The sequence below is a fragment of the Macaca fascicularis genome, chromosome 11 (genome assembly GCF_037993035.2).
Source record: "Macaca fascicularis isolate 582-1 chromosome 11, T2T-MFA8v1.1".
NCBI lineage: Eukaryota > Metazoa > Chordata > Mammalia > Primates > Cercopithecidae > Macaca > Macaca fascicularis.
In genome coordinates this window covers 35,064,903-35,079,792 of record NC_088385.1, presented here as the reverse complement: position 1 = coordinate 35,079,792, position 14,890 = coordinate 35,064,903, and the positions used below count along the sequence as shown (strand labels likewise).

The following is a 14,890-nucleotide window of genomic DNA, read 5'->3' as shown; positions in this document are numbered from 1 at the left end:
TCTTTTTCCCTTGCTTTAATTTATGGCTCCTACCCTAAAAGGTAAAATCCATACAGACAGGGGGCTTTGTCTTGTTTACCAAGAAATCTCCAGTGTCTGGCACGCAGTAGGTGCTCATTAAATCTTTGTTGAAGGAACAAATAAAAAACGGCTGGGCATGAAGGTAATGCTAAGCCTGGGCGGCACCACTGTTGATTATTCAGGAGGTAACTGTGGACCTGGGTCACTGACACATCTGAGCTAATGGAGTGGAGGTGGGTGACAAGTGTCTGAAGCAGGTCAAGCAGCAAGAATGCTTTCTAGTCCTGATGAGCTGCCAGACAGGAAGCCTATGTCCCAGGACTAATAACCCTGGCTCATCAGATTACCACACCTTCTCCAGGACAACAGAGTAGGGCTCAAAGGAAAGCGGTGTGACAGCCTGGGAGACAATGAGGACCCTGCAGAGGTCACTGACTTTCTCCATGCTTTTTGAGGAAACTTGAAAGAGAAGTCCATTCTTAACAAAACTGGAAATCAAGTGAAACATTTAAAAAACTAAGGAAAACAAAGGAAAACAAAAACTCCTTTTTCCATATCTCCCTATTTCTCTGCTATATTGCCAGGTAGCTGGACGCTGACTGCCCAGTGACTTTGATGCTAGATTTCTACCTTCCTGGCTGTGACCCAGACATCTTGTGACCTAAATCTGGCAGTCATCTAAATCCCAACCGGGTGCAATGAGCTCAGACCAGAGTTTTCACCTTGAAAACTGAAATAGAGTCAGCAGGCCTGGGTGTCCATAATAGCTGCCCAGTCCATAAGCATCCAACTACATTCTCTTAGAGTCTGTTCCACCTTCACTGTCTGTTCCTGGAAGGCAAGGCTGCCCGAGGTGGCGCAGCACCAGCCTTTCACCTTTGCTAAAGCTAGAAGAAATACTGATTCCCATGCTTGCTGCGACTGCTTTTTTAAAAACTTTGTGAACCAGGAATTAAGGTTTTATTTTAAAAATTATAAGAGAAATAACCAAAAATATAACCAACATAGCTCATTTCCCATCATCTAGAGGTAACTCCCAATGATACCTTTTCCTATCATTTTGGTATACATTCATATACCTCTACACATGAATATATCACAAATGTATTATGTTTATAAAGCAGCATATTGTACATCCTGCTCTAACACTTTTATCATAAACTATAGCAATTTCAAAGACACATTCCGTGGAACATATTTGTAAGTATATTTAAAATATGAGTTGCAACTAACATCAATTGTTTTGATAAAAAGAAGAAATTAAAATCCACTATAAAACCACAGTGTAGACATAATCACAATCAGCATTTTGGTGCATTTCTGAAAGGTATTGTGTGACACATATCAGAATTAGGGTTTTTCTGAATATTGTGCTCTGTAACAACTTTTACGAAATGATTTCGACCGAAGAGTCTGCTTTGTATTTTCTCAATCATGTCAGGTAGTTGCGGTTAAAAGGAGACTTTGATGTGTAATTAAGCCACTTAATTAACTTTTATTTCATAGAGGTTGGCACTATTTATGAACCTAATTTCTGTAACAGCCCAATAAATGTCAATACATTCATTTCAAGTTTCTTTAAATAAACACTCTGCCAAGAAGGCTTGCCACCTGATTCAAAGAAGACCTGTCAGCTGATGTACACTTTCCTCCTGCAAGTTAAGCTAATTCATTGTCCAGAGTCACTATCTTTCTAAAAAGGCTTTTAATAGTCTCCAAAGTGCTGTTCACTTTAGAAAATTTTCAACCATCAGCTGAATAGTGATTCATGCTGGATAAAACTCATGAATGTTAACAAGCAATTGGGATGCTATAATTTGGTTCTTTTCTTTTAAAAATGGACAACGCAGTATCTGAAGGAACTGTAATGCCAGAGAAATGGCAAAAACATGCAGAGACATAATCCAGTCTACACTTCCGCTGCCCCTGGACCAAAATAACAAATTGCCATTGCTAGAAAGAGGATCAGTGTTACTTTTGGTTTAACGTATAAAACAGGATTTAAGATTTTCAGTTAAAGTAGCATACCTAGGAACATCATAGCTCACAATGTTCATGATGGGCTATAGTGACGTATACGATGTATATGTACCAAGGAAGCCCTGAGGCATTCTTATTCAGATATAGTTTCACAAACATAAGAAATGAAACCTTTACCGTATCAGCAGGAACATACATTTTCTGAAATGCATTAGAGAGAAGGACAAAAGTTCCTTACCAAGGAAAAAAGGTTAAAAAAAATTATTAGGTGTTTCAAGGGATGGGACTTTCTGTACCTGGTACCATGTCATGCTCTCAATTCTATTCAACAAACATTTACCAAGAATGTTATACCACACACAGACAATTAAAAGAGGCTTATAGACCTCAGAAGCCTAAGACAATGATCCTCAAAGTGCGGTTCCTGGACTGGCAGCACTATGGCATTATTTACTAGATCTTAAATTGCAAATTCATTTCCTTTAGTACATGTAGGGCTATTTGACCTTTCTCTCTCTACTTAGAGTTTAATTATTTCCTTAAGGTGGAAGCTTATATCTTCATAATTTGTTTCTAATATGTTCCTATAATGCCTATATATCTTTCCAATTTTATAGTTTGTTCTTTTTTTATTTTTATTTTTTAACTGGCAGAAGGTATTCCAGCATCCATTACTCTTCGTACCGGCCAAAACCAAAAGTCTTTCATGGAAGTCTTTACCTCAGTGCTTACTTAAAAATCCAATGGGTCATTGAAAAGAGTGAGTAAAACAAAACAAATCAGGCAGGGTAAAAGGTCTCCAGTCTGGTGAACTGTGTAGACCGACTGAAAAGACACCCCAGCGCACACACAGAACACAGCAGATACTGCAGTTGAAGAACTCTGTTTTGAATGGATGACTCCTCTGATACTTGCTTTCACTCCTGTGAAAGGAACTATAATCCAACCTTTCCTGATTTTTAGTAGAAAGAAATTTATGGGAAAAGTGCAGCTAGGAAGATTATACCCACAGACACACATACTGCTTCCATCTAGCAATGTGGAGCCATTTCCTTCTCTTTCCCTGCAGGAATGTATACATCCCAGCTGCTGCCATCCCATTAAAAAAGACTGATAAGGCCAGGCGTGGTGGCTCATGCCTGTAATCCCAGAACTTTGGGAGGCCGAAGCAGGTGGATCACAAGGTCAGGAGTTCAAGACCAGCCTGGCCAATATGGTGAAACCCTGTCTCTACTGAAAATACAAAAATTAGCCGGGTGTGGTGGCAGGTACCTGCAGTCCCAACTACTCGGGAGGCTGAGGCAGGATAATTGCTTGAACCTGGGAGGTGGAGGATGCAGTGAGCCGAGATCCCAGCACTGCACTCCACCCTGGGTGACAGAGCAAGGCTGTCTCAAAAAAAAAAAAAAAAAAAAAGACTGATAAAAATCTCTTTTCCTACAATATATATTTTCTATTTTATCTCACTATACTATACTAGATAAAATAGAAAACATAGTCTATGCCTGAGACAATTTAAGAAAAACTACAAAAAGCATCTGAGATAGTTTAGATTCTGGAAATGTCAAATGTCAGAATTTTTAGTCAAAACTGTAGAGATTACAAAGTTGCCACTAAAATATAGTGGGCAAAGGATAGTCACTCCAAATGAGACAAAAAAATGAATCTTGATTCCTACCTCTCATCATTCACACAGATCAATTACAGATGAGTCATGAAAGGTAAAACAGTAAAGCTTCTGGAAATACTATAGGAAAATACCTTTATGACCTTCAGGTAGACAAAGTTTTTAAAACAGGATACAGAGACCTAACGGTAAAGGAAAAGACTGAAACTGTTCAAAGGATACCAAGTATGAAAAAGAAAGCCTTAGAGGAGAAAAACACGTTTAGCTCATATCTCTGACATACAGAATACATGAAGAACTCGGACAACTTAACAAGACAAAAAAATGTTTTTAATAGGCCAAAGTCTTGTTTTTTTTAATATAAATAAAATAACCTCATTGAGCTTGCTTTCTCCACACGAAAAATAGGGTCTTATCACCTATCTTATAAGATTGTTCTCAGGATCAGGAATAATGTGTATATAACACAAACCACCGTGTCTAATAGGTGCTCAATAAGCAATAATACAAGGAGTTCGCAGACACAATATCACTCAGAATCAATCATCAACCCCTTTTATACACAAACTTTCCTCTCGTAAAATCAAGATAACTGTAAAATCAAGATAATGTTCCACCTGACCTGCCAAATAAGTCTGTAGCATTTCTGCTATAGAAAGACATAGGAGGTAAAACTACTCATTGAATATACGTGAACTTCCAAAGAAAATTATGCAGTTTGATCATTCCCACTTGAATATGAAAAGAGTTGTTGATTTAGTCATCAGTGAAACTGTACAAGAACTGGGTCATGACATTTGATTATTCAGCTACTTTATGAACTCTATATGCAACTGCAGCTGTCAGCTCTAATACCAGAGGATCAAATGAGTTGGAAAGATTAAACAAATGGGCAGGAGAGATGCCAAGAAGGGTATAAACTCCTGGACAGGAGTCCAGTTGGTTCAGTTACAAAGTTGATCCTTAGAAGACTTATGTGCACTACAGGCATACACTGAAGAGAAGCATATGACAGGCTGAGATGCATGAAATACAAAAAAAAGAAAAGAAAAGAAAATGAAGGCAAATACAGGAGGAAAAAAAATTAGTGTGGTTTTCAGACTAACTCTGAGTCTACTTTTAGTCTTACAAATGAATATACTCACTACTTATCACAGAGAATAAAATATAGGTTCTATAATAAATCCCACTGTTACTTTTTTTTTTTTTTTTTTTTGAGACAGAGTCTCACCCTGTCACCCAGGCTGGAGTGCAGTGGCACAATCTCAGCTCACTGCAACCTCCGCCTCCCGGGTTCAAGCGATTCTCCTGCCTCAGCCTCCTGACTAGCTGGGACTACAGGCAAGTGCCACCACACCGAGCTAATTTTTGTATTTTTAGTAGAGATGGTGTTTCGCCATGTTGGCCAGGCTGGTCTTGAACTCCTGACCTCATGATCTGCCCACCTTGGCCTCCTAAAGCGCTGGGATTACAGGCGTGAGTCACTGTGCTCAGCCAACTTATTTTTTAATATTAACATATATCTGGGATTTAATACAAATCAGATAATGTATTTTTAAACAAAAAAATCAGGTTGTTGCCTATACTACACCATCTAAGCTCACAAAGGGAACACAAAGAATGGGCAAATAAAAAAAGAAATCCCCTGAGATCTTGAAGTCAAATTAAAAAAAAAAAAAAAACACCTCAAATTTTCTGGTCTAAAATTACTTGAAGATAAGGCTTCAAACTTCCAAATTCTGACCGTATAATCATATTACCCTAGCTATTTCTCTTCTATTATTATCTTTATGACTGTAAGTTTTAAATAGAAGGCACACTTAAGAATTTATAAGTAACTCAAAGTACTCTAAACTCAGTTCTATTCATTCCCCAAGAAAGGTCAGTACACCATCTTGGTGCAAGTCTGTGACACAGAAACTTTTTACAATGTCACAATGTTAAAAAACAAAAAGCCTTTTCTCTCTCTCTCTCTTTTTTCTTTTCTGTGGCTGAATTATTTGGGAAAATCTAAGGCCATTGATAACCTAATAAAACAAAGAAAAACTGGCCAAAAGCTTTGTGAATTTCTGTTTTTCCAGTTACCAACATTTTCACAGCCCAGGCTTGATTTATCTCCTATGCATGGATCTAGTTTTCATTCATATAAGACTGGGAACATAGAAGAGCTTGTCTTAGTTGAAGTCCTCTATTAGTTTTCTCAAGGGTCCAGCTATCTGAATAAGTTCTATGGCTTCCATTCCACTTTGTCTCTCTGAAAAAAGCAATGGAATCCACATTTTTAAAATGGCTAAGGCAGGTGTGATGGTACTTGCCCATAGTCCCAGCTATCGGGAGGCTGAGGTGGGAGGACTGCTTGAGCCCAGGAGTTCAAGTCCAACCTGGGAAACATAGTGAGAAAACCTTGTTTCTATAAATAAATAATATAAATTGGCTGGGCATGGTGGCTCACGCTTGTAATACCAGCATTTTCGGAGGCCGAGGCAGGCGGATCACTTGAAGTCTGGAGTTCAAGACCAGCCCGGCCGACGTGGCAAAACCTCATCTCTACTAAAAACACAAAAATTAGCCAGGCGAGGTGACATGCACCTGTCATTCTTGGGAGGCTGAGGCACGAGAATCACTGAAACCCAGGAGGCAGAGGTTGCAGTGAGTCGAGAACAGGCCACTATACTCCAGCTTGGGCAACAGAGTAAGACTATGTCTCTTAAAAAATGATAATAATGATAACAACAACAATAACATAAATTTTAAAATGGTAAGCACATGGCTACCTGTCACATAGAAGTAAAAGTGTAAAAAGGGCAATATTCATAAGTTTAAACAAATATATGCCCAACACATGTGTTTAAAATCCTAATTCGGCCGGGCGCGGTGGCTCAAGCCTGTAATCCCAGCACTTTGGGAGGCCGAGACGGGCGGATCACGAGGTCAGGAGATCGAGACCATCCTGGCTAACACGGTGAAACCCCGTCTCTACTAAGAAATACAAAAAATAGCCGGGCGAGGTGGCAGCGCCTGTAGTCCCAGCTACTCGGGAGGCTGAGGCCGGAGAATGGCGTGAACCCGGGAGGCGGAGCTTGCAGTGAGCTGAGATCCGGCCACTGCACTCCAGCCTGGGCTACAGAGCGAGACTCCGTCTCAAAAAAAAAAAAAAATAAAATAAAAAATCCTAATTCAATGTTTGTGCTTAAAAATCTAAGGTCGAGCTATTATTGATATCTTAAAATCAAGAATACAACTACAGTGAGACTCCCCCCAACCAAAGGCACCTTGCAAAATAGTCTTACAAATTCATGTTCTTCTCACGGTTATTTATAAAACAAAATTTAGAAAAATTTTAAATATCTAATAATAGTGGATGTGTTAATTAAGGTACTACCCTGTAACAGAATAGAGTACAGCAACTGAAATGGATATTTCCTAAGAAATTTTAGTAACCTGAAATAATTTAATGATACTTGGTGGGGGTTAGAGGGAGAAGCATAATTCAAAATCCACACACAGTATAGCCTCAGTTTCACAAAACGATAGGTACAAAGAGGAAAAACACCTCAAAATGTTATAGTAGCTGATACTTGGATATTTACTTTTTTCTCCTTCCTACTCAACAAAAATATTGGTTTAAAATTTAAAATGTTTCTCTGAACAAAAACATCCACCTAAAATGGTTTTTCAGTTAAATATAAAAGACTACAAGATCACTTAAGCCACAATGATAGAAGTATCTAGTCGAGTCAACTATGCTTCAGATCCCAATAAATCAGATAATGTTATTTCAAGAAATCCTTAAGCCTGAGAATTACCAATGTACCTTGCTAATGTTTTAACAGCAGGGGGAATTCTTATCCTCAAATAATTGATGACCAAGAGAATATTAGGTACACAAGTTTTAAGAAACTGGCTGAAGCATAAATCTTAAATATTAGAAATAGAAGACAAGTGAAAAAAGTAGAAGGAAAGAGGTTATAATAAAAAAGACTGAGATGACAAGGGTCAACAGTGGTTGCACTTACTTCCACTACTCTCAGGAAACACTCTGTGCCACAAACTCACAGGGAGAAATGCCATTCCCTCAAGTAATTGTTCCTGGATCATGAAGATAAGAAAAAACACACCTTTGTGCTAAAACCACAACACTGAATTACTCTAAAGATAATCCACAGTAATTTTTCCATAATGGTACAAATTACTGTCACTTAATAGTGAACAAAGAGAAATACCTGTTACTTCATTTATTTTATACTTTGCATAGTGAAAAAATCCAAATGTTTTAAGCTAAGATATTTCAGAAATGGCAATTGCAAAACAATACTCACAGCCCCCCATAAAAGATTCCTTTCATAACATCCAGCAGTCTTCTGATTAACCTATTTCCTGCTTCTGGAGCAAGGATTTGGATCCATAATTTATTGGTAGAAACTATAGGCATTCTGTATTTAGACACTAGACACTTACACTTCTAGTGTTCAACATGATAAAGAACTAACTAATGGGAAGTACAGAGTTCTGTTTCATAAGTCTTCTTCTAGCAGTGATGCAGCCTCAAGGAACTACGCAAGTAATACATTTCAAAATTCCACGAAGGTGTTTCAAAATGTAGTGAGAGAGCTCTAGAACACTGGGGGTGGACTAGGAAGTATGACGCCAAATGCACGTGACTTTATTACATTTATGGCATTTAGGCTTGTAACAAACTTCCCTTTAAAAATAGGTCTTGGCCGGGCGCGGTGGCTCACGCCTGTAATCCCAGCACTTTGGGGGGCCGAGGTGGGCGGATCATGAGGTCAGGAGATCGAGACCATCCTGACTAACACAGTGAAACCCCGTCTCCACTAAAAATAGAAAAAAAAAAAAAAAAATTAGCCGAGCGTGGTGGCGGGTGCTGTAGTCCAGCAACTCAGGAGGCTGAGGCAGAAGAATGGCCCGAACCCGGGAGGCGGAGCTTGCAGTGAACAGAGATCGCGCCACTGCACTCCAGCCTGGGCGACAGAGAGAGACTCTCTCAAAAAAAAAAAAAAAAAATTGGTCATAAAAGATCTCGGAATTCTTTCTGACAGACATCAGAAAATTGTAAGAAATAGTGCAAGCAATGCTGAATAGTGAAACTGTGTATAAGCTCTCCTGTCCGGAGCTGCACGCCCCGGCCATAGCGAATAATAATTGAGGATTAAACGCCTGAGCTATATTCATTTCCACCCCACACCTTCTCCCTATCTTTGCCTTTTTTCCCCTGTACTAATACCTCATTAAAGATGGCGCTCTTCCTGCTTCTTCTTCACTCACTTTTCCCGCGCCCGGGAAAATTGTTACTTAATAGCGCAAGCGCAACATGACGTCCGACCGGAGAAACCGAAACTAACCTGGCCACGCCCTCGGCAATGAGATCATTTCCGCCTTAGCCCAACCCCTTCCCCTCCAAATGTATATAAGGCACTGCATTACCGCCATTAAACGAGACTTGATCAGAGCACTGTCTTGTCTCCATTTCTCGTGTCTCTTGTTCCCCAAATTCCCACCCCCTCCTCCAGGGCCTACTCGGACTATCCCGCGGGCCGGGATACGTGGCGCCCAACGTGGGGCCTGGAAACGAGGGACTCCGTGAGGAAGAGGACGCCAAAGGACGGTCGACCGCTAACGAAGACAAAAGGAGTCAAATTCTTCCGATCACCGTGGGAACCTGCCGCGTCAGAATCGAAGGTAAGTGACGCGTCCGAAATGGGACAAGAATTAAGCCAACATCAAATATATGTAGGACAATTAAAAGAGGCTTTAAAGATACGAGGAGTAAAGGTTAAAGGTAATGATTTGTTTAAATTTTTTGATTTTGTAAAAGACACTTGCCCTTGGTTCCCACAGGAAGGAACTATTGATATTAAAAGATGGCGTAGAGTAGGGGATTGTTTGCAGCACTATCAGCTTTTCCTTGTCAGCCACTTAACATTTATACAGACAGCGCCTACCTGGCTCATTCAATACCCCTCTTAGAGACCGTGTCTCAAATTAAACATATTTCAGACACAGCTAACCTATTTTTACAATGTCAACAACTTATCCGAAAAAGGACTACTCCCTTTTTTCTTGGGCATATTAGAGCACATTCAGGATTACCGGGACCTCTAACACAAGGTAACGCAACAGCTGACACGGCAACAAAAACCATAGCCACAGTCGCTACAGACAATTTGCAACAAGCGCAAAAAGCACATGCCTTACATCATTTAAACGCCCAAACTTAAGACTTATGTTTAAACTTACCAGAGAACAAGCTCGACAAATAGTTAAACAATGCGCCAACTGCATAACATATTTACCTGTTCCCCATCTAGGAGTTAACCCCCGAGGACTCATCCCCAACGAAATTTGGCAAATGGACGTTACTCACCACTTAGAATTCGGTCAAGTAAAATATATCCATGTATGCATAGACACCTATAGTGGATTCATCAGTGCAACTCTCCAAACAGGAGAGGCCACCAAACATGTCATAGCTCATTTATTACACTGCTTTTCTATTTTAGGAATACCCAAACAAATCAAAACAGATAATGGCCCCGGTTATATATCCAAAACCTTCTTACAATTTTGTAATACCCTACAAATTAAACATACCACAGGCATTCCCTATAATCCCCAAGGACAAGGTATAGTAGAAAGAGCTCATCTGTCATTAAAAACTATTATCACAAAATTAAAAGGGGGGAGCTGGTACCCCGTGAAGGGTACCCCCAGAAACATACTCAATCATGCCCTGTTTATCCTTAATTTTTTAAATTTGGACATTCATGGAAAATCGGCTGCCGACCGTTTTTGGCATCCTGAATCTCAAAAACAGTTTGCAATGGTAAAATGGAAAGATCCACTTGATAGTTCATGGCATGGCCCCGATCCAGTTTTAATTTGGGGAAGAGGCTCAGTATGCATCTTCTCACAAAAAAATGATGCAGCCAGATGGCTGCCTGAAAGATTGGTAAGACAAATAAATCATAACCATTGTCAGTCCAGGGAAGATAAATCTCCCTGAGAAGTTCTTTCCTTCTTGTTTTTCAGGAAATGAAGGCTAACATGAAATTCCTTTGGAGAATAATCGCTCTATACAACATAGTGACAGTCTATGCAGGTTTTGGTGACCCTCGTAAGGCAAAAGAATTATTACGAAAACAATACAGCCAGCCTTGTGACTGCAGAGGGGGACAAATATCTGAACCTCCATCAGATAGAATCACCCAGGTGACTTGCACGGGCAAGACAGCTTACCTAATGCCAAACCAGTTATGGAAATGTAAGTCTACTCCAAGAGATACCTCACCTAACGGGCCGCTCCTAGAATGCCCTTGTAGCTCTTTCCAATCTTCTGTACATAGTTCCTGTTATACATCCTATCAACAATGCAAATCAGGCAATAGAACATATTATACGGCCACGTTACTAAAAACACAAACTGGAGGCATTAATGACGTACAAGTATTAGGATCCACTAATAAACTTGTACAATCTCCTTGTAACGGCCAAAAAGGAAAGCCTGTTTGTTGGAGCACTACCGCGCCCATTCACATTTCTGATGGAGGAGGCCCATTAGATATTGCAAGAATTAAAACCGTCCAGAAAAAATTAGAAGAAATTCATAAAGCTTCATATCCTGAACTTCAATATCACCCTTTAGCCCTGCCTGAGCTTAGAGATAATTTTAGGCTCGATGCCCAAACCTTTGATATCCTCAATGCTGCTTACAATTTACTTCAAATGTCCAATACAAGCCTGGCCCACGATTGTTGGCTTTGTCTTAAAATGGGCCCCCCTATTCCTCTAGCCATACCTAACCTTTCATTGCCCTATGTCAATTACTCAAATGAATCCTTAGTAAATAATTCCTGTCCTATTACCCCCCCCCCCTTAGTTCAACCGATGACGTTTTCTAATTCCTCTTGCCTCTTTTCACCATCATATAACAACACTAAAGAAATTGATTTAGGCTATGTTGTGTTTGGCAACTGTACTTCCATAATCAATGCCACCAACCCTTTGTGTGCTATAAATGGCTCGGTTTTCGTTTGTGGAAACAACATGGCATATACGTATCTACCTACAAATTGGACAGGGCTTTGTGTTCTGGCCACTCTTCTCCCCGACATTGATATCATCCCTGGAGATGAACCTATCCCCATCCCCGCTATTGAACATTTTATTTATAGACCGAAACGAGCCATACAATTTATTCCCTTGTTGGCTGGACTAGGAATCACCACTGCTTTTACTACAGGAGCCACAGGCCTAGGAGTCTCACTAACCCAATATACTAAATTATCCAATCAATTAATCTCAGATGTACAGACCTTATCCAGTACTATACAAGATTTACAAGACCAAGTAGACTCGTTAGCTGAAGTAGTTCTCCAGAATAGAAGAGGTCTAGATTTGTTAACGGCAGAACAGGGAGGGATATGTTTGGCTTTACAGGAAAAGTGCTGTTTTTACGCCAACAAATCCGGAATCGTCAGAGATAAGATAAAAACTTTGCAAGAAGAACTAGAAAAGCGCAGAAAAGGCCTGGCCGCCAATCCACTATGGACTGGACTCGATGGACTTCTCCCCTATCTCCTGCCATTTCTTGGTCCTTTACTCACTCTTCTACTCTTCCTCACTCTCGGGCCTATAATCCTTAATAAGCTTATGGCATTTGTCAGACAACAAATTGAGGCCTTCCAGGCCAAACCTATACAGGTCCATTATCATCGCCTTGAGATGACTGAAAATGGTGAGTCTTATTTACCTTAATAAGACCACCTCCCCTGTGTGCTGAACTGGACAGTCAATGACGGGTAAGAGGACACTATCTCCATCGGAGCCTAAGACAGGAGGGCCGCCCTTGCTGCTGCCTTATCCCATGACGGGCCTAGAAGGTGGGGGTGAGTTGACCCAACCTAAGACAGGCGCAGTTCCCGAGGGGTTTTCTTATAAAAATATAAAAAGGGGGACCTGTCCGGAGCTGCACGCCCCGGCCATAGCGAATAATAATTGAGGATTAAATGCCTGAGCTATATTCATTTCCACCCCACACCTTCTCCCTATCTTTGCCTTTTTTCCCCTGTACTAATACCTCATTAAAGATGGCGCTCTTCCTGCTTCTTCTTCACTCACTTTTCCCGCGCCCAGGAAAATTGTTACTTAATAGCGCAAGCACAACATGACGTCCGACCGGAGAAACCGAAACTAACCTGGCCACGCCCTCAGCAATGAGATCATTTCCGCCTTAGCCCAACCCCTTCCCCTCCAAATGTATATAAGGCACTGCATTACCGCCATTAAACGAGACTTGATCAGAGCACTGTCTTGTCTCCATTTCTCGTGTCTCTTGTTCCCCAAATTCCCACCCCCTCCTCCAGGGCCTACTCGGACTATCCCGCGGGCCGGGATACTCTCCATATTCCCAAAAGCAAAAAAGGGCCTTCCATTTTTTTCCAGGAATGGCTATGCGGGTTACCTAGCAATCCCAAGTAATTTCTATAGAAAAACATGTCAGGTTTTTAAAAGAGGAAGACACTGATTGGTAGGCAAATTTCTCATCCTTGTTATGCCTATAAATTAAAATTATGGATTCAAATGAATGTTTTATGTTTGAGGCCGGAAACTAGAGACCAACCTAGGCAACATGGTGAGACCCCATGTCTACAAAAATAAATTTTAAAAAATTAGCTGTGTGTTACTGCACGTGCCTGTCATCCCAGCTACTCAACAGGTGGGAGGATCACTTGAACCCAGAAGGTTGATGTTACATAGTGAGCTATCATCATACCACTGTACCTCGGTCTGGGCGACAGAGCAAGGCACCATTTCTTAAAAAATACAACGGGAAATTTTTTTTTTTTTTTTTTTTTTTAAGACAGAGTCTCCCTCTGTCACCCAGGTTGGAGTGCAGTGGCGTGATCTCGGCTCCCCGCAACCTCCACCTCCCAGGTTCAAGCGATTCTCCTGCCTCAGCCTCCAGAGTAGCTGGGATTACAGGTGCCCGCCACCATGCCTGGCTAATTTCTGTATTTTTAGTAAAGGTGAGGTTTCACCACGTTGGCCAGGCTGGTCTGAACTCCTGACCTCAGGAGATCCACCTGCCTTGGCCTCCAAAAATGCTGGGATTACAGGCATGAGCGACCGCACCTAGCCTAAAAGGGTTATTTTAGTTAATTTATCACATAACAGATGTTTCAAACACACCTAAACATTAATGACCATGTAAATTCAACATTTACATAACACAAATGTCCCTTTTCATGTAATATTTAAATGTTGAAGTCAGAATCAAACCATAATACCTAGACTCAGTTCAACTTTATAATATCACTTCTTAAAATTATTATGTTTCTACAAGAATAACAAACTGAAAATTGTGTATTACCTTAAAGCATTTTGAGAGTACGTGAGAAAATTTTGATGGGTATAGTAAAACAGATACCTGATATAGCTTATGAACCAACAAGTGGAAGCATGGAGGAAACTACTTGGAGAAGTAACACTAACATCATAAAGTCTTAAGCCATTTAGAAATCCTCCCACTGCGTGGATAAGAAAATTGAGGCCAAGACTGATAAGGCAGTCAAGATAAAGCCATACTGTATGAGGGAGACAAGATACGTACAATTCAGAGCTTCCAATGGATCTTCTTTGGTGTAATTTCCAAGGCAATATACATCTAAATAATTAACTCTTTCTTGAACACACCATAATCTAGTATAATACTGCAATGGAGTGGTGATTTTGAGAGCTACTAACCTACCTCCAACAATCACTTGCTGTCAATGGATGTTATTTTCATAAACTTTAAAAGCTGATCTTTATGAAGTGAAAGGTATAGGAATAAGACACAGCATGTTCATATACTGCGGTGGTGTCCATCTGAGGGCTCATGCTTTCCAAACCTCACCAATTCCAGCCATCATCCTCATCCAGGTCAGCTGAGGGCTGGGGGTGTCCTCTACAGTCAGGATAGATTTTATACAGGAAGTGCTGGCACTTACACAGGCTGGAGTGAAGATGTCAAATGAGGATGTCAGCATTTTTGGTTCCCTCTCTCTAGTTCAGAAAAGTACTGCAGGAAACTTCAAACTGACCATATGGGCTAAAACTGGAACTGTCCTGCACTGCTACTGGGAACCAGGGCCAGAAGGATCCTCATGAGTATGCTGCCTTTTGTTCTTGACCTCTTTTTCAATATTTTGGCAGTTTGGAGGGCAAAGAAAAGAAAAGTTATATGGAATATTTTCTGATAAT

The 14,890-nt window shown here is 40.5% G+C and overlaps 2 protein-coding genes across 9 annotated transcripts in view; one reads left to right on the top strand and one right to left on the bottom strand.

Moving 5' to 3' along the window:
- FGD4 (FYVE, RhoGEF and PH domain containing 4) overlaps positions 1-14,890 on the bottom strand; it is a 260,601-nt gene that overhangs the window by 156,466 nt on the left and 89,245 nt on the right. For 4 of the 8 annotated variants that reach the window (XM_074006572.1, XM_005570528.5, XM_074006575.1 and 1 more), the window contains exon 1: positions 7,948-8,119. The exons of the other annotated variants lie outside the window; for them this stretch is intronic. Coding sequence is in view for 1 of the 4 variants with exons in the window: in XM_005570528.5 (XP_005570585.3) it covers positions 7,948-7,957 (10 nt within the window). In the remaining 3 variants the exon portion in view is untranslated. Of the gene's footprint in view, positions 1-7,947; positions 8,120-14,890 lie in introns of those variants that run through there. 8 annotated transcript variants of the gene reach the window in all.
- LOC141408044 (syncytin-1-like) lies at positions 10,532-12,953 on the top strand. Its single transcript, XM_074006583.1, has one exon. The coding sequence runs from the start codon at positions 10,682-10,684 to the stop codon at positions 12,401-12,403; it is 1,722 nt and encodes a 573-aa protein (XP_073862684.1). The 5' UTR covers positions 10,532-10,681; the 3' UTR covers positions 12,404-12,953.